The sequence below is a fragment of the Protopterus annectens genome, chromosome 5.part0 (genome assembly GCF_019279795.1).
Source record: "Protopterus annectens isolate FY-2018-M chromosome 5.part0, PAN1.0, whole genome shotgun sequence".
NCBI classification, from domain to species: Eukaryota; Metazoa; Chordata; order Ceratodontiformes; family Protopteridae; genus Protopterus; species Protopterus annectens.
The window spans coordinates 1,142,937,647-1,142,958,562 of NC_056735.1; the positions used below are offsets into that span (position 1 = coordinate 1,142,937,647).

Consider the following 20,916-nt stretch of genomic DNA (forward strand, 5'->3'; position numbering starts at 1 on the left):
TTGTGGGTACCCTCAACCAGGCCATGCTGTGACACAACAAATGACACCGCACTCTCACTGACAGTAACAGCTTGTCTCCCCCAGTGTCTTCACAATCCCTAGTCTGACTCCTGGCTACAATGCAGCAACTGCGGCATACTACACATGTACCAGTATGTCCAGCTACCTGCTACAGGCCTAACATTGCTCCCAAATACTTAGAGCAGGGCATCCACACAACAGCCAAACATAAAGGTTGGGGAGGAGGGATGTTGAAGTTTTAAGAGACATGCATCACAGTCTCCTCCTACAAACATACACAGCTGATAGACCAGCATCAACTGTAGCAGCATGCACAGTCAGATAAAAGAGGATATATGACACTCACATCTTCCTGTCTCCTTACTCACCCCAACACACATTTACACAGTACACTGCTACAGAATTTGAAAGTCTGTTAACAATGCAAAACTGTGGACATAACACATCAATCCAAACAGTGGACAGTATTTCCACCTACCCTCTGTGATGCTGTAGCTCCCACACCTCAATAATGTCCTCCTCACAGGCCAGGAAAAGGGGGAAGGCCCACATGAAGGCCTTAATTATAGCGCTGTGTTGCCATGCCATTGGTTAATGGAAAGGCAACTCAGCTGTTCAGGATGCAATCAGCAAGTGGGAGCCACAGACTGGTGCACAGGCCATCACCTGTTCATGAGCACTACATATAAAAGGCAAGTTGCTACCTTTGGTAAACAGGTCTGAACTTTCTTCATGAAGACTGACTGCAATTCTTCACAACACCACAAGTGGATTTCTTCGGACCAATGAGTACAGAACTATACCAGGTATGTCATACAATTAAGCATATAATGGAATGCAGATGGGGGATGCAGTCATGGGAAATAGGAATTTAAGCAGTAGTCTCAACAGCACTTCCTGGACTTACATGTTGCTGTTAGCCTGCTGTCCAGCACCTATGGCCATCCCTGATGGCTCTGTCTGCAGTGACATAGATAACAGCTCTGGCCCCTGAGTCACCCCAGTAATGGTCAGCTCACATATGACTACTACTGGACTGTCTGTTGTACAATACTGACTGTGACACTGCTAGCCCAGCTAACTGAGATTTTGTAAATAATCATATGTCATTTGTGAATATTAATATGATTCATATGCGCGTCTTACAAATGTAAGAGAACTACATATGTTATGTGGATATTAAACTACTGGTGCAGAAGTGTGTGTTGAACTGTATGTTATGCACTGAGCTCATACCTCTCAACTGTCCAGATTTTTGCAGAATGTCCACATTTCTGCCTCATATTTTTAGTCATTTTCTCATACATTTGTGTTTTTTTCTGGCAAATCATTGACAAATCATTAAAGACTGAAGTCATACAATAATAGCACACATTTGAATGTCAGACGTCATATCCTTCAGAAAATTCATGTGAATGCAAAACCTGTGATTCTATCAACTGTCTAAGTTTGTAAGAGCACTATTTAAAAAGTGTCACTATTTTTGGGCCTTTGTCCCCCCTTTATTTATGCCTTTGTCCAGATGTCTTGCTCTAAGAGGTTGAGAGGTATGACTGAGCTTTAAGAGTGTAACCACAGTGTACCGTACTGGAAAAGAACAGAAATGTATATAAACTATTACTTGTGCAAATGTATGTATTGACAGTAGAAGCTGGAAGCCTCGAACATACAGAGATAACTTGCAAAATGTCAATAAAATAAGCTGAACTCATTTTACAAATGTGTTATCTCAGTTTCAGTGCAGCAAGCAGACAAATGTCTACAGTTAGAGGTTTTTGTACTGTCCTGAAACATACAGTGGATATAAAAAGTTTACACACCCCTGTTAAAATGACAGGTTTTTGTGATATAAAAAATGAGACCACAATATATCATTTCAAAAATGTTTCCACCTTTAATATAACTATAATCTTTACAATTCAATTGAAAAACAAACAAATCTGTTAGGGGAAAAATATAAAAAATAAAAAACATACAATAAGCTGGTTGCATAAGTGTGCACACCCTTAAATTAATACTTTGTTGAAGCACCTTTTTTATTTAATTACAGCATTCAGTCTTCTTGGGTACACACATGCCATCAATTAAAAAGACTCTGATTAACCCCAAATAAAGTTCAGCTATCCTAGTAGGATTTCCCTGACATTTATTCAGTTGCCTACTACAGCAAAAGCCATGGTTTGCAGAGAGCTTACAAAGCATCAAATGGATCTCATAGTTGAAGGGTATCAGTCAGGAAATGGGTACAAAAAAGTTTCCACAGCATTGGATATACCATGGAACACATTGAAGACAGTCATCAAAAAGTGGAGAAAATATGGGACAACAGTGACGTTGCAAAGAACTGGATGTCCCTCCAAAATTGATGAAAACACAAGATGAAAACAGGTCTGGGAGCCTGCCAAGAGACCTACAGCAACACTGAAGGAGCTGCAGGAATTTATGGCAAGAATTGGTTGTGTACTACATGTGACAACAATCTCCCATAGTCTCCATATGTCTGGACTATGGGGTAGGGTTGGCAAGATGGAAGCCTTTTCTTACACAGAAAAACATCCAGGCCAGGCTAAAATTTGCAAAACAATACTTCAAGTCTCCAAAAAGCATATGGGAAAATGTGATCTGTGATTGGGAAGTTTACGGGATGGAAAAGGCCTCAAAATGCTTTCACCTACACACACACACACACACACACACACACACACACACACACACACACACACACACACACACACACACACACACTTGCCAGTGATGAGATTAGAACCCCTACCTATCTAGTTATATGTACTACAGTGCTACATACTTATTGCATGCACCACGAAGCTTATAGAGCTGAAGAGTGTCCAAAGGCACTTCTAAGGTGAATGACATCCGCAGGCCTTGTAAAGTAGGTCAATGGGAAGTTTATTGGGTGGAAATGGCCTCTAAATGCTATAATCTACAAACAAACAAACAAACACACACAGAGTTGCCAGTGATGAGAATAGAACCCCTAGTGATGAGATTAGAACCCCTGCCTATCTAGTTATATGTACTACATTGCTACATACTTACCGCATGCACCACGAAGCTTATAGGGCTGAAGAGTGTCCAAAGGCACTTCTAAGATGCATGACATCTGGAGCGTTTCTCCCCGGGCCTCCACTGAAAACAGGCTCTGTGGAACCTAGTTGGACATTCCCGGTCAACAAATGTTAAATAAATAAATAAATAAATAAATAAATAAACATCAGCAGGCCTTGTAAAGTAGGTCAATGGGAAGTTTACTGGGTGGAAATGGCCTCTAAATGCTATCACACACAAACACACACACACAAACACACACAAGGCAAGTGATGTGAGATTACAAACCCCTATCTCAGTACTATTACACAGTGGAGCTCACCTTCATACTGGCACATGCCACTGGTTACAACTGTTGTGCAAATGTCTGCAGCAGGACATCGCTTTATGCCTTTCAGGGTGTCTCTCTCTCTCTCTGTCTCTCTCTATCTGCCTCTGTCTGTCTCTCTCTCTCGCTCCCTGTCTCTGCCTGTCTATAATTGATATATTTGTATTGATATATTTGGACAGACTGTCCAGATATTTAGCTCATATTTGGGGTCCATTTTTCATAAAACTGGTTGTGTGGCAAATAGAGAAATCATTAAAGACTGAAGTTAGAAAGTAATGACAGACATTTGAGTTTCAGATTTCTTGCCCTTCAGAGAATTCAAGCTACTGAAACAGCTGTTATTCTATCAATTTTCTATTTTTTCAAGAGAAATATTTAAGACTTCTCCCTGTTTTTGGGCCTTTGCCACACATTTCTTTATGGCTTTGTAGAGATTACTTGCTGTAAGAGGTTTAGAGCTATGTATGGGACTCCAACATTGACATCCATGCAATTGTCCTTTACCCGCTGTTTGTAAGTCCCTCACATAGTGCAGTAGATTTTGCTGGCTTAGGGCCTACTGCATATTGTGGGTAGCCAGTACTTAGGAGAGAGTTCCTGTTGTCCCACATATATGTCAATTGCCTGCTGCTATCCTGGAAGCCCACTCCATTCCCAGGCATACATGCAGCAATACCATACATATGCTATTAGAGTCTAGTACCCCATTCATTTATTGTTAATAAGAGTGACTTACCTTGTGCCAGCAGCAGTTGAGAGGACAGTGTTTCAGGGCTGACTCTGTCAGATGCAGGCAGTACATGGCCTATACATGGTAAGGTATAGGTAGTGTGATGTGGCTGGCATCCATTGTACTGTGTGTATGTGAGTTGGAGTGAGGTGTCAGTCCCTGGGCCGCTAGGGTGTCAGTGTATGTGCTATACATTGCCCCTTTGCCAAGACCAGGGTGTATTGGGCATGCCTACATCTGGCTGCAGGGACAGGTTCAGGGGTTTCCTCCTCCGAGTCCCCCTGTGCCTGTGGGGACCTTGACAATGGTGGGGGGCTGTGTCCTTCTTCATTGTGATGTTCCTGCCGCAGCTGTTTCTGCAGGATCATATTCTGTAGCATGGCAGATACTATGAACATGTCTGCATATGTGCCTGGAGAGTACTGCAGGGCTCCACCATATATGTCAAGGCATTGGAACCGTGACTTGAACAGACCAAACACACTCTCTACAATATTCCTAGTTTGTACATGTGCCTCATTATGGCATTCTTCAGTGGGTGTGTCCACATTTCTGATGGGTGTCATCCACGGTTCCAGTGCTTAACTAGCATCCCCACTAGATGGGCATATGGGATGTCCCCCCTGGCAAATGCCTGGTACAGCTGTGAGGCATGCCAGATGTGGGAGTCATGATAACTGCCAGGGCTCCCAGCACACACAATGATCATAATGCCCTTAGCATTGCACATGACCTAGCAGTTGATGGAGTGATAGCCCTTGAGGTTGACAGACTCTACTCTCCTCACCGGGTGGTGCTTCGATGTGCATATAAGTGCAGTCTATGGCACCTAGTACCTCTGGGTAGTGTGCTGCATGGTGGAAAAGATGCATACTGCTGGTCCTCTCCTCATGGGTTTTGGGGAAATAAATGGATACTTTTCTGTTAATGGGGCAGCAGCCTCCAAACACTCTTTCAGCAGGATAACAATGTGTGCAGAAACACATGACTGTCTGTAAAAAATTCTCCAGCGTGACCAGGATGCAAAACTGAGACATTTCTCCCAATAACCCAATTCCATACTTTGTCCAACTCTACACAAGCATTTCATTCCCACCGAAACAAAACCTTATCTCAAAATCCTGTTGACATGTGTGAATAAGCACTAGAGTGGCCCAAAATGAAACGTTTCCCCCATCAACCTCCCTCACAACTTTGAATATGTGAGCAGAACCACTTCATTTGCACTGACATAAAACATTTATCCTACAGAGTATTTCAGAAGTTTTTCCAAGTGTACACAAGTACTTGACTGGCAGTAAAATGAAAGGAAGCACTTCAGTAACAGCAACGTGAAAAGTTCCACCCACGAACTTTCCTGACTATGTCGATGCCTGCACAAGCTGTTGAGTCACTCCAAAATGAAACATTTTCCTACTGACGTCTTCATTACTATATTTTGCCTGCTGCTCCCTTAACGGAACTCTTCAGTAATGCAGTCATGTGTGCACCAGGACTTGGACGCCAAAATGAGACATTTCCCCCAATAACCCAATTCTGTACTTTGTTCAAGTGTACATAAGCATTTTACTGGCACCACAATGAAAGCTTTCCTCAGAACCTCATTGACATGCGGGAAAAAGCACCTCACTGGCCCATAATGAAATGTTTCCCCCATCAACCTCCCTAGAAGCACTTCACTTGCACTGACATAAAACATTTCACCTATAGACTATTTCAGTAGTTTGTCCAAATGTACAGAAGCACTTCACTGGCACTAAAATGAAAACAAGCAGTTCAGTAACAGCAATGTGAAACTTTCACCCATGAACTTTTCATTATGACTCCAAAATGAAACATTTTCCTATTGATGTATTCATTACTATATTTTGCCTTCTGCCCTGTTAACGGAAGAGTACCAATAAATGTGCTCACTGGCATGTGTTAGCATGACATCTGGGAACTGGCGGAGTACTCTGGAGGTGGATGCCTGTGAGATCCCCATGATGTCTCCAGTAGGTCCTTGGAAAGTACCTGTAGCTACTATTCTTAAGGCTACACATACCTTTGTTTCCAATGGGATGGGTTCCCATCTGTTGGCTCTGGGTGTGAGATGAGGCCGTCAGAGTTTGGTGAGTTGCTGTAGTATGTCTCTGTCCACCCTGCAGCGCTCTATCTCCAGCTCATGTAGCCCGCGAAAGGTTACCCTGGGTCTGAACACTCTTCTCCTCCTCGGTCTGGGCTGGTTGTCAGCATCATCCTCATCATTGCCCTCAGCCTGTAGCACGTAGAGATGTAACAAAGCACCAGCACCCCCTATCATTTTGTCAGTTAAAATTCCCATGTGTGTACTCCAATGGTGCTGAGTTTGTGGGAAAATTAGATTGAAGGGTGTTTGCAGATGCTGCCTGCGTAATTGGCTGACTATGATACATTCCTTCCGCCAGCTACATTATTGAGGGGTTTGAATGGGCCACTGTCAGTGACAGAAGGCTTATTAGTCATTTATAGTTTATTGTCTTTTGTCAGCTATTTACTTTTATTTTTGTTTTTTTTTTCAATTTCCTCCACTTCTAAGCCCTGAGGCGCTTCATGCAAACCTGTGCAGCTAGTGAAAACATTGCTGTGCAGAAAGGGCCTTCCCCTGTACACAAGTACACTCAGCATTTCTTTAACCAACTAAGCACAGCTTGGCAGCCTCAGACACCCCCCCCCACTTAGCTGTGCTTACCTGAGTACAAATAGGAGCCGCTAAGCTCCAATGTGCTTACACAAACCATGACACACCCCTTTTTCATGTCAGCTGCCACTTCTACCTACACTACCACGTTGTAGCACTTACACAGTGAGGTACATGCAGACTCGATGACCCATTTTGCTATTCAATAAACTTAGCTCATTTACATACACCTAACTGAATATACCTTAGTTACTGCACTACACTAGAGCCTATGTTCTTAGCAGCCACTATAACCTGCCATTGTCTGACTCTACCTCCTGGCCAGTATAATGGGAAAATTCAATATAGCTTTATATTTCATATTTTACTATATTCAATTTTATTTTATGACCTATTATGTTTGCATGTCGCTGCGCACTGCTTAAACATGACATATGTGTTAAAAAACATTTGCTTTTTCATTAATTGCATCACCTTTAAATGTCAGTGGCCATAATTTTGGTCATTGGCATACCTAATACATGCTTTTATTCAAGTTGTTACTGCCCCTTTTTTATTTTGACATTCTGGTACACGATTAGTAACTGCGTACATTTTTCCTGCAGACACGGCTACTACATGGATGCCTGTCTTTTTAGGGGAATATATTTAAGATTTGATAACAGAGCCACTTTGGAATCCTCTTTTGCAAGGGTCTCACTGCTCTCATCCTCTCATTCTAACTACCGTACCTTTCCTGAATGACTCACTGATACAATAATCTGGGTTTGCACACTAAACAAGAAATGGCATTGTTTACTACAATGACTTAGAGTTGCACAACATCTAAGAAACAACAGGCTCTGAGGCAGACAAGAACGTTCAAGCAGAGTAGATGCATCCATCACCTTTTGTTGCCTCTTTATCTATTTGCGTCTGTAAGTACCTATTCACAAGTAATGAATAAGGCAAATCAGTAGCATGGCAATATATCAGAGGACTCAAATTCCTGGCACACAAACCATATGTAGTCAATTTGGACTGTGATACTTTTCCCAAATCCATCTTCCTTTCATTAAAAAAAAAAAAAAAAACTCAAAACAAAAATCCCCAATTTGACATCTGAAAGTACAGTTTTGTACCTACCATAAATGTAGATGCTCGAAGATCCACATTGCTGCAGTCATAACCTGTGGGTAGTCCGCTGTCCTCGGTCGGCCCGAATACCAAAGTATTAGGCTGGCGTCGGTCATGGGCACTCAGATCTGACGTCAGTGCGTCCCGGTATTAAAGCGCATGACCGACGTCATATCCTCAGTCTTTTCTTGCCCCAGATGTCAGAAGGCCCAAAAAGAAAGGCCACAGCCTAAAATAGAAAAAACCTCCAAAACCCATGTACAAACAATATCTACAACCTAAACAAACAAACACTCCAAACTACAGACAATATCTACAACCTAAACAAACAAACACTCCAAACTACAGAGGGGAAGGAGGGAGGGTAAACTGGACTGCAGCAATGTGGATCTTCGAACATCTACATTTATGGTAGGTACAAAACTGTACTATGTTCTTCATCTCACATTGCTGCAGTCATAACCTGTAGGTAGAATCCCAAAGCAAAAGTGAAGGGAGGTTGGCCAAATCATAAAGCATTGGGGGCTGCTAATAAGCCCTGCAAGACTGCAGTGGCAAACCCAGCCCTAGACTTGGAATAAAGAGGGAGATGGTAATGTTTAGAAAAAGTGTGCACTGAACTCCAAGTAGCTGCTTCCAAAATATCTTTGGTAGCTACTCCCCTCAAAAAAGCAGTAGAAGTGGCAGCAGCCCTAGTGGAATGAGGTCTGATTCCAGCCGGAATCTCCTTACCATGATGAGAATAACAAAAGGCAATACAATGACCAATCCACTTAGAAATAGTTTGTTTAGAAATAGGTTTCCCCTGAGAGCTCAAAGCAAAAGAGACAAACAACTGTTGAGACTGTCTGAACCCTTTAGTTCTGCTCAAATAATAACGCAACTGCCTGTGAATATCCAAAGTGTGCAAAATTTTCTCCCCTTTATTTTGGGGATCAGCATAAAAAGTAGGCAAATGAATAGATTGGTTCAGGGCCACATTTGAAACCACTTTAGGCATAAAAGTAGGGTTAGTACGCAGAGACACCCTATCCTTATGAAAAATCAGGAAGGGCTCAACTGCCATGAGAGCCTGCAATTCAGAAACCCTTCTAGCAGACGTAATGGCCAACAAAAAAGCAGTCTTCCAAGACAAAAACTTTAACTCAGACGTAGCTGCAGGTTCAAAAGGAGGTAAAGTAAGTTTTTCCAACACAAAATTGAGATCCCAGGAAGGAGTAGGAGCTCTACGTGGGGGTCTTATGTTCTTTGCCCCTCTAAGGAATTGTTTAAACAAAGGATGAGAGAATAATGGTGGGTCACAGTCATAGTGAGCAGAAATTGCTGCAGCATGAACTTTTACAGAGGAGAAAGACAAACCTTTGTCCAATAATTCTGTAAGATATTGAAGAGAAACACTCAAATTAGGCCCGGAAACATCAAAACTCCTTGCTGTGCTCCAAATAAAAAATCTCCTCCATTTATCAGCATAAACTTTCCTTGTACTAGGCCTTCTGGCCTCCAAAATAACATCCAAAACTTGTTGAGGAAGCTTCGACCCTACAGGTTCTAAAACAGAATATGCCAGGCTGTTAGATGCAGGGACTGAATCCTGACATTGAGGAAATGATTGCCTGCCTGGGACAAAAGGTGTGGAATTGAAGGCAAAGGCCAAGGAGGCTCTCGTACTAAACTCCTCAGCAGAGGGTACCAGTGCTGTCGAGGCCAATCTGGAGCTATTAGAATCATGGAGGGCTTGTCTTGTCTGACCTTCAAGAGCACTTTGGGAAGGAGAGGCAGAGGAGGAAAGGCATAGACGTGAAGATTGCTCCAACTGAATGATAGAGCATCCACTTTCCAAGCTGTGGGATGAAACATCTTTGTGCAAAACTTTGGCAACTGGAAATTCAGTGGAGAAGCAAACAGATCTATGTCTGGAGTCCCCCATATCACTGTCAACTGTCGAAATACATGAGGATCCAACTTCCACTCGTGGGGATCCACCATCTGTCTGCTCAAAACATCTGCTAAGGAGTTCTGTGCTCCTGGCAGAAACCTTGCCTGAAGAGTGAGGTGCATACTGAGAGATGTCTCCCACAGAATCATAGCTTGTCTGCAAAGAGGGTACGAATGGGTTCCCCCTTGCTTGTTGATGTACCACATGACAGTAGTGTTGTCTGTTTGAATCAACACTTGTCCTGGGTGAAGTAAATCCTTGAAAGCCATCAATGCAAATTGGACTGCTAACATCTCCTTCAAGTTGATATGTAAATGTAGAAGTCTGGCAGGCCACGTGTCTTGAACCCACTTTCCATTGAGGTGTGCTCCCCAAGCCTTGTCCGAGGCATCTGTCGTTAAGATCTGACTCGCCTCTGGTCGGGTCACAGAGAGTCCCTTGTTTAGGTGACATTCCTGAGCCCACCACAAAAATTCCTTTTGAATGCAAGGTATTATTTGAATGACAGTGTCCAGATCGTGGCAGTGTTGTGTCCATACATTTTTGAGATACCATTGTAGCTTCCTCATATGCAGTTTGGCATTGGGAAGCACCAGAATACAAGATGCCATGAACCCCAAGGCTTGAAAGACTGTCCTTGCAGTCAGCCTGGACCGTAGAGACAATTGCTGGAAGTAAAGAGTAAGGTTTCTTTGCTTGTCCGGGGTCAAAAAAGCCATCTGGGAAGCTGTATTCAGTCTCACACCCAGAAAGCACATTTCCTGAGAGGGTACTAGACTGGACTTTGTTTCGTTCACAGAATACCCTAGGCACCTTAACACTGCCATAACATACTGCAGATGGTGAAGAAGCTTGTTTTCGTCTTGAGCAAGAATCAGGCAATCGTCCAAATAAGGATAAATTTGTATTCCTCTTAATCTTAAGAAGGCTATCATCGGGCTCAGAACCTTTGTGAACACCCTGGGCGCAGTAGATAAGCCAAAGGGCAATGCAGAGAACTGATAATGTAAAGTCCCAGCCCGAAAACGCAGGAATCTCCTGCAACTGGGTCTGATAGGAACATGAAGATAAGCCTCTTTGAGATCCAGAGTTACCATCCAGTGGTCTTTGCCCAACAGAGGCAGAAGTTGTTGCAACGTCAACATTTTGAATTTTGGAATGTCCAGGTATGTGTTGAGGATAGATAAATCCAAAATTGGTCTCCAAGTGTTTCCTTTCTTTGGTACAAGAAACAGGTGAGAATAAAATCCTAGGCCCACTTCTGACAAAGGGACCTGCTGTACAGCCCCCATCTGAAGAAGTAAAGAAATCTGTTTGTGAGCCTCTACTCTTTGCTGAGGAGGAACGTCTGGCATGCCTTTGAAAGGAGGCAATGTGTGGAAATAAAACTTGTAGCCTCGGTTTATAATGTCCAGTACCCATTTGTCCTGGGTGACTAAAAGCCAGTTTTGCTTGAAAAGAGCTAACTTTCCTCCCAAAGGAGCTGCCAGACAGGAGGGATCTGGCAGCTGAAGATGCAGGTCATTGGGCCTGTTTACGAAAGGACTGGCCCCTGCCCTCACTTGTAGATGGTGCAGGGGAACTCCACGTTCTAGGCCTGAAAGAACCCTGAGCTCTGCCCCTACCACGTCTAGATCTGCCCCTAGACTGTAAATCAGAAGAAGGGTAAGCCCATCCCTTAGTAGGCCAATTTCTGCTAAACTTAGGGGGCTGCACCTGTAAAAAATCTTTAACAGTCTGCATAGACTTAGCTTTGTCTTCCATTTTCTTTAAAACAGACTCCACAGGAGGACCAAACAAAACTTCTGACTGTAAAGGAGCATCCAAAATTCTAGCTTTAACATGCTCTGACAAACTCTGATCCTTAAGCCAGGCGTGCCTGCGAAGAACTGATCCAGTAGCAGCCACCCTGGAAGAAGCCTGTAAAGCATCGAAACCACACTGCAAGGAATGCTTACCCACCTGATCAGAGGCATGAACCAACTCCTGTAATTCTTTACACTCTATGCCCTCTGCTAAAGCATCTACCTTAGATTTTAATTGAGTAAGGAGAAAATTCTGGTACTTTAACATATGAAACTGGCAATTCAAAGCCCTCATTGCTAGAGTGGAGGAGGTGTACACTTTTTTACCCCACCTATCCAAAGCTCTAGATTCTTTATCCATAGGAATTGGATTCTTTACAACAGAAGCCCTGACTCCCTTAGGTCCCTGACTAATAGTTTCTGGATCAGCCCTTGGGCTCTTATACAGATATTTATGAGCCTCAGGCACCCTGTAATACCTATCAGGTTTAACTGGCGCAGGAGGCAAAGAGTCTGGATTAAGGGAAGCCTCAGAGAAAACATCCTGAACAACATCCAAAACAGGAGGTATAGCTAAGGGCCGATGTTGAGGCAAAAACAAAAATTCCCAAAGCCTCTTTCGGGAATCCGAGAAATCCTGACCTTCCCATTTAAAATGCTCCCTCATAGAATGCAAGGTTTCTGAGAAGGAAAAATCCTCTGGAGGAGAAGCAGAAGGACTGGAATCCTCTGCGCCCGAATCTGAATAAGGAGGAAGATCCTGAGTGTCTTCAGCCGAAGACTCTGAGTAATCTGAAACCTGTTCCAAACTTTCCACTTCTGGCTCCACCCTAGGCCTCTTATCTGGAGGGGGCATAGAACCCCTGATTAAGGAAATTAAATCTTCTGCCATTTTAAGCATGTGTCTTTTAGGCACAGAGCCTGCAGAACTAGGACTGACACCTGAGGAGGGCAAACCAGGCCTGCCCTTAGGAGGTACCTTAGAGACTGAAGGAGAAGGCCTAACCACCTTAGGCAAAGAAGGGAGTACAGCAACCTGAGAGGCCCCTTCAGCCTGACCTGACTCCTGTGAGGCCACATCTTGCAAAATTAAAGTCTCCCCCTGAGACTCAGCTGAAACCTCGGCTGGATCTACAGCTTCCAGCGTAGTTTCAGAAGAACCGGCGTCCGGAACAGACGACTCATCCTGCTTGGACCTTAACGACTTATCCTTGCGCTTCTTAGCAGAAGCGGGCGTCGGAGGATCCGACGGCATATTGTAATTACACCGCTTCCCAAAGACAAGCCTAGCGCAATCTAACCTACGTTTAATGGTGCGCTTATTAAACCTAGCACAAAAGCGACACCCGACTACGTTGTGCTCAGGCCCCAAACAAGGAATACAAAGAGAGTGGTAATCCCTATGCGGTATTTGTTTCCCACAAGAAATACAATTATTCACTTTTTCTGACATCCGAATTAACTGAGGCAAGAAAAAAACAAAAATATTCCCCAACGGGGTACTTAGCCCAACTTGGTTTCGGTCTGAAACTCGAAATACGAAAATTTCAGAACGCCGAACGGCACTTGCAAACACTGCTTCTGCTTCGGACCATGCGGCAAAAAAGACTGAGGATATGACGTCGGTCATGCGCTTTAATACCGGGACGCACTGACGTCAGATCTGAGCGCCCATGACCGACGCCAGCCTAATACTTTGGTATTCGGGCCGACCGAGGACAGTGGACTACCCACAGGTTATGACTGCAGCAATGTGAGATGAAGAACATCCACACTGTCAGATGCTTGTACATGCAGGTTGGACCACTTGTAGCAGCTTCTGACTCTCTGTCATTGACTTGACTCGGTCAACTAAAATGCTGGATTTATAGACTCTGACAGCAATCGTCTACTATGTCATCAGTCGTATAACAGCAATCAAAAGCTGAACAGCTAAATTGAAAACTGATTGCTTAACAGCAAAAAAAATGGCTTAAACATCTTATTAAGTAGTGTCTGAAAATGGATGGTAGCCATTGCTGCAATTCTGCATTTACTCACGCAACAGATTTACTCCAGAGAAAGGTCTTTCAGTCAAATTAGTCTTTCTGGCATGCTACACTTTCTGAATAAAAAATAAAAAGGTTACATTACCAACCTTGTAGTACTTTCGTATCTTCCTGATTGTTGGCTTGTTCAACATTTTTAACACTACGAATTGGGAAACATGCTAAAAAATATAATAAAAAAATATATATTCTGTTCGTTAATGCCTACATGAAACTTTAATAGAAAGGCACAATTCTGTATTAGATTTGCTTTGTCTCTGGCAGAATGTAATTAAGAAAATTTAGAATTCATGCATTAAGCGCATTCATGATCACTCAATTTTTAAATAATACCCTTTATTATGCTTGTTTTACTCATTAATAAACATCTTGGCATCCTTGGGGCCACTTTGCAATACTCTGTGACATCATGCCTGAAAACTAAACTTGGAACCAAGGCTGAGAAGCAGGTAAACAGTCAACAAACACTCAGAACGGTCTCTCAATACAGTGGTTAGATGATTCAATAGCCAAGTATAACTGGTTCACAACCAATTTCATGACAGCAAATCATAGGTTCATAGGTAGGTACTAGGCTATCGGCCCTGGAGCCTATACAAGCCCAGCTAAAAAGGTACCCTGGCTTTTGCCACCCAAGAAAATTATTTTCCTGTAACCCTGTCGAGCAGAGCCACAGAGGTGATCTCCGGGGTGAATTTGCTATTTCCCATCCAATCAAGATTTTTCTTGAAGAGTGCTAATAAGGAGCTTTGTTTGATATAGATAGGTAGTTTATTCCAGAGTATGGGAAGTCTCTGGGACAGGAATCTATCCCTCCGGCATGTTCTGTTTATTGTGGTGACAAGGTTTAGGTCCCTAGAGTGTTTAGCTTGGAGGGATTGGGATTTCTTTAAGTGCAGCATGTCCAACAGCTCTGGGTTTGACATAGCTTTGTATGTTAGGCAGAGATCACCTCTGAGTAGGTGATATGCGATGGAGTAAAGCTGGAATTTTTTGAGACGGTCTGTGTAGGGCATCTGTTTGAGGCTGGCAATCCTCTTTTTGAGGTATTTCTGTGGCCTTTCCAGTTGTTGTAGATGTCTTGTGAGGTACATACCAAAATGGGCATTGTACTCTATAATGGGTCTAATGAGTGATGAGTAGTGGGGAACAATGATCTCTTTTTTTCTGGATGAGAAACCTTTTGTGATGAGGTGTGCCACATAGAAGGATTTCCTGACTACTGTGTTGATGTGATTATCAAAGGAGAGACTACTGTCCACCTGTGTCCCAAGGTCTCTTATCACACTTTCAGTGCTAAGTATACTACCTCCTATGTTGTAGTTCATGGGTACAGAGTTTTTACCAAAGGGGATGACAATGCACTTTTTGGCATTGAGCTTGAGGCCATGGCTTTGACACCAGGCATCTGTCTCAGTGAGGCCCTTTTGTAGGATGTCCACATCGTTAGGAGTTTTGATTAAGGCTCCTAGTTTGCAGTCATCTGCGAACTTTGTTAGCCAAAGACCTTCTGTGTTAGCCTGTACTTCAGAGAAGTAGATACCAAACAGAGGAGGACCCAGGACTGAACCCTGTGGTACTCCACTTGTCACTGGTCTGAAGTCAGATTTGGAGTCTGCTACTTTCACTGTCAGTGAGCCAGTTGGCAACCCATCTTGTGACATAGGGATGTATACCTAGTTTAGTGAGTTTATCTATAATTCCAGAGTGGGGGATGGTGTTGAAAGCCTTGGCAAGATCTAGATAGGCTGTGTGAAGCACCTTACCCTTGTCTATAGCTTTGATGACTGCTTCAAAGAAGTCTATCAGGTTTAGGAGACATGATTTTCCTTTTACAAACCTGAACTGGGTGGGGTCCAGAGTTTGGAGATTATCAATGTCTTTGTTTATAAGTTCCATGATGATACGTTCCATGGCCTTGCAGACCAGGCTCGTCAGGCTAATGGGGCGGTAGTTTCCAGGGTCCGTGGTGGCTCCCCCCTTGTGGAGTGGGATAACCGTTGCTGTGTGCCATTCAGCAGGCACAAAGCCTGAGGTGAGGCTATGATTGAACATGGTACTTTGTTTAGGTGCCAGTTCATTCTGTAGTTCATGTAGAACGCAGCCTGGGATGTTGCCTGGTCCCATGGATGCTGTGTTCTTGACTTTGGAGAGTGTGGTTTTTACAGGAACTTTGCATTCTTCCAGTATAGAGATAGCCTCTTTAGGGGTGAGAAGGGGGTAAAGTTAGCACTGAACCTATCTGCCAGGATGTTGGCAATATCATTTGGGTCTGCATATTTAGTGCCATTGTGCTGTAACTCAGAGCAGATCTGAGTGTTGCCATTGAGATTCTTGACATAGCTATAGAATGCTTTGTGGTTGTCTTTAGAATCAGTGGCAATTTTGTTTTCAAAACTAGCTTTGGAGGATTTTATCAGGGATCGCAGTTTCTTACTGAGGCTGACCAGGAAGCTCTTCCACTCATGGGATTTTACTCTCTTTTGCAACAGTTTCTTCCTTCTGTTGTACAGTTTGTTTATGGCAGGGGACCACCAGATTGGCTTCCTTTTTTTGGAGGATAGCGTCATGGTTCTGTTTGGGATAGCATGATCCATGCACTCATGTAAGTGCTTATAAAGTGCAATTGTGTAGGATTCAGCAGTCGTAACTGTATTGTCCATCTGCATGGGTGTCATGAAGTTCACCACTTCTGTCTTAAGAAGCATGAAGTTGGCTTTGGAGAAATGTTTTACCATTAATGGGGGGTGGGGGTATGATGTGGATATCTAGGGTAATTAGCTTATGGTCAGATCGGACCAATGAGGTGTTGACTTCAGGTGTGGAACACCGGTCACTCATGTTGGTAATGACTAGATCTAGGATATTGTTGCCCCTGGTGGGGGTGTGGATAAGTTGACCAGGGCATTGGAGTTTCTGAATTCCAGAAAGCGTTGAACGAAGGAGTTGGTACATGAGTAATTTTCCCAGTTAATGGTGGGGTAGATGAAATCGCCCATTATTAGGGTGTTTGGTTGAACCCTAATATTTTCCAGTACATCAAGAAAAGAGGAGTGGGAATCCTGGGGCATGGTGGGTGATCTGTAGCAAGCTACAATTTGTATTGCAGTTTTTCCCAGAGTTAGTTGCACTTGGATAACCTTGGCTGCATTATACTGAGCAACTAGCCTGGAGGTGTGGATATCCTTAATGAATATGGACACACCTCCACCTTTGGTGTTCCAGGCCAGGTTACATGGCTGAAAATTGTGGTATGAGTTATAGCCTGGTAGTGCAGGGGTGCTCTCTGGAGCCTTGAACCAGGTCTCAGTCACTGCACAGATATCAATGTTCTCCATTTTAAGGAGTGCCTCAAGTGAGTGCATTTTGAGATTTAGACTTCTAGCATTGAGTAGCATCACTCTCAGTTTTTGCTTGCCTATTCCTGTTATGGTGATGAATTTATCATTTGAACCTTGCCTAAAAAAGGCACTACAGGGTCAGCAAGAACCTTAGCCAGTATTCGGAATCCCAAGGGTGACAGGTGCAAGCCATCTCTGGCAAAGCATCGTGGTCTGTCGACCATGTCATCCCAGGCAGACAGATACTGGATCCCTTTAGAATGGCACCAGAAGCTTAGCCAATTGTTGAAGTCAATCATTTTGTCCTTGTACTGCAGCATCATTCTGGGTGATGGCAGAATGCTATTCAGGGCTAGGGTCATACCTGTCTGGGCTACAAGATCGGAGAGCTCTGACGTCTCTTTTCATGTAGTCCAGGGAGGTAGGTCTCAGGTTGTTCACACCAACATGGACAATGACAGAGTCATATGTGTACTTGTGGAGTGACCTGAGTGTGTGGGTTATGTGGTGGATCCTGGCACCCAACAGGCAGCTGACAGTAACATTCTCTTTGTTTAGCCTGGTGAGTGGGACATCAGTGTGAATGACTATAGAGTCAGCTATGACTAGTGTGTTGGGTACGTTGTTTTGCCTTATTGGCTGTAGTTGAGTGGCACACTGAGTCTGTGGGCTGTGTCATCTGGGTTGTGTTGGGGGGTGGAGGTTGCTTGCATTTCTGCTTTGGAGGTCTCTGTTGCTTGAGCAGATTATTACTGAGAGCCTCTGCGAATGTTTATGTGTTTCTATTTGTGGATTTTGTTGGTGTAGATTTAGTGAGACTATGTGATGAGTGTGGTGTGGTACAAGTGTTTACCTTCTCCTCTTGACTGTCAAGCTCAGTCTTGATTGGAGAGAGCTTTACCTCCAGTTTGGCTAGATAAGTGCATCTCTCACAGGATGTAGTGTTGGGTGGTAGGAGGAGAGGGTTGTCTGTGTACATGAGGCAATTTCTACATTGCCGCAAAATGCCCAGATTTATCAGACAGACAGGAGAGAACACTGGGAGCTGACCCCTGGACATGCCTGAATAAAAAACTATTTTCCTCTAGATAAGTGAGGAAAGTGAATACAAGAGCTGGTTTTCTCTAAGCAAGTGAGGAAAGCAAGTACCAAAACTGTTTTCCTCTAGGTAATGAGGAAGGTTGACTGCTGCAGTAATTAGTAGGTTATTTAGTGCTTACTAGTTCTGAACAAGTGCTGATCACGAATAAGCAAATTCAAGTGCTAAAACTAAGAATCACAGTCAGAAACTATGGTTTTCAGGACATCTGTTAACATAAGCACTGCTTAAAAATAAGAATCAGCATCATGACCTTTCTTATTTCCTTCATGAACACTATTTACATGTTGTGAGCATTCAGTAATTTTACAGGCACATTAACTGTGTATCATAGCATCATTGGAAAAATCAAAGCTTGATGCAATACTAACTTCGAACCACAAAACAAAACACTGCTGGATCCACTTGCATGAACTCAAAGCAACTAAATGATAATTTATAGCCTCGATCAAAATGATAAAGACAATGGCCGCAGAACTTATCTCTGTTACAATTTCAGACAAATATCACAACATGACATGTCGTCTAATTTCACAGTTACTAAAATCTGGACCTCAGGAGTAAAGGAGTAGTCTCCTGCAATATTGCATGTGTGTGTGTGTGTGTGTGTGTTTAAACATCAGTGTCAGTGATTTTTTTTTTTTTTGCTATTAGTGCAGGTCAGGTTGTTCCCTTTGATGTACTGGCAGAATCCTCACAGTGCAACGACTGAAGATAAAAATGACTGAGGCTGCTTTGTAGACCTAATCAATGTGTTTGATTCCATTTGTTTTTAAAGGCTCATGAATGAGCTCATTCAGTACAGCTTACACACAAATGCAGTACTAGATTACAAACTCTCTTCACAAGAGATCCTTCAAGCCACTTGTAGAAGGCAGCTCCTTTTCTGATCATATAAACATTGGGATACTACAAGGATATAAAACAGGATAATTTCTCATTAGGCTTGTTTTATAGATGCAATAAAAATTCTTTCTCCTATATTAATACACTGCTTTTTGCAGATGACATTGGCCTCTTGCTATATCTGATTACTTACATGGAGCTTCCCAGGTTGAGCAAAGATAAGATGATCACAGATGACAAGGAAAAACAGAGCCAATGAACATTTTGCTTCAGTATTTATAAAAAATCAATACATTCTGGGAGGGAGGCAGGGCAAAATGGGAAAAACAGTGTACAGATACCAGGATAGAGTAGGAACGAATAGAATGAGAGCTGGCAGGTAAATGGACCACCTCTGACAATTCTCAGAAATTTGGCCAGATTCACTGACAGAGATCAGTGACTAGTACAGAACTATGTGAAGATTGGAAGATAGTGTAGTAGTTTGTAGAAGGGGCAGGAATTGTATCTCTGTTTGCTTAACTGCACTGTCAGGGAATATTAAAGAGTGGCTCTTGAGAGTAAAGCAAGTAGCACTTCTAAAGGAGAATGCCTTCCAAGACAGCAACTAACATGGGATCATTGGTAGAAGAAGCTGAAAATCAAACTGATCCAGTTTAAGTTGGGTTATAGGTGAATTTGACAGTGTGTAGCAGTAGGCATGCTGTATTTGAATTTTAGCAAGGCCTTTGACTCACTCCCACATTAAAAAATGACAGGAGAACTGGAAGAGTTGGCAATAGGACCAAGACTGATGAAATGGATTGTTGTATGGTGCAATGTTAGCATTCAGAAGGCAATGGTGAAGGAGATTCGATATTAGGAAATAGAAAAACTGATAAGTACTGCAGGTGATTCCTTTTTGTCCAGTACTCTTAAGTTGGTGTAGACAGTTAATGCTGTAAGCCGTAGTTCCTGTGGTACAGGGTTTAATTCCCTTAGTTCTCATTTGTCTACTGTGTGACCTTGAGCAAGTTTCTTAATCAGACTGTGCTCCACAGTCACCCCTGAAAAAGAACTGTTTGTCCAGTGGGCCTACCTGGTTAACAACTGTTTATCTCTGACATATCTGAGTGAATAGAAAATAGGATCAACATCTGCTGCTTGTGATACAAAAATAGGTGCAACAGAAGATGGGTAAGAGTCAAAGCAAGGATGTGGAAAGCCTAAACACATAGGTAGTGAGGTGACAATTGAGCTTCACTGCAAACAAATGAAAAAAGGACTGCTTGTGGGACACAGTGATCTTGATATGATGTATCAGCTGGTGGAAGTGGATAACAAGACAAGAAAAGTATCAGTGTCTACATCATTTACAGTGTCAGTGACCCAACAGGTAGCGCACTCGCCTCAGGAGCAGAAGGTTGTAGGTACTTTTCCTACACCTGGTTGATGGCTTGCTGATACTGCATTGCAGTGCAGTGCAGCATAAGGGGGTGGTGATGCACTCCTGAGTGTATCATCCTTCATATGAGACCTTAAGCAGAAGTTCCATCTGCCTGAGTTGGTGGTAGGTCAGGTGGATGTAAGAGAGCCTACAGCACCTATCAAAAAGACTAAAGGTTCTTTATTTACATAATCCATAAGTATTTTACACAATCACAAATTATTTACATTCCTACTTATTTTTACTTCATGATATAACACTAGTCATTCATTTAATACCTTTATAAACCATTTTTTGCGCCACAGTCAGATTTTTATACATTTTATATTCTATTCTGTCTGGTTCTACTGCTGAATCTAAATTCATTCCTTTTATTACCTGTTGTACATCTTATTTCTATCTTTTTTCTAAATCCTTATTCCTTATTCCCCATGTCTGAAAATGTACGTACCTTTCATTTCTTCCATGTCTTACTTTTCTGTTCTTTAAATA

General features: G+C 42.8%; 1 protein-coding gene across 2 annotated transcripts in view; it reads right to left on the reverse strand.

Moving 5' to 3' along the window:
- Positions 1-20,916, reverse strand: part of EDAR (ectodysplasin A receptor) — a 988,067-nt gene that overhangs the window by 276,767 nt on the left and 690,384 nt on the right. For both annotated transcript variants that reach the window (XM_044070998.1, XM_044070997.1), the window contains one exon: positions 13,802-13,873. In XM_044070998.1, coding sequence (XP_043926933.1) covers positions 13,802-13,873 — 72 coding nt within the window. The remainder of the gene's footprint in view (positions 1-13,801; positions 13,874-20,916) is intronic.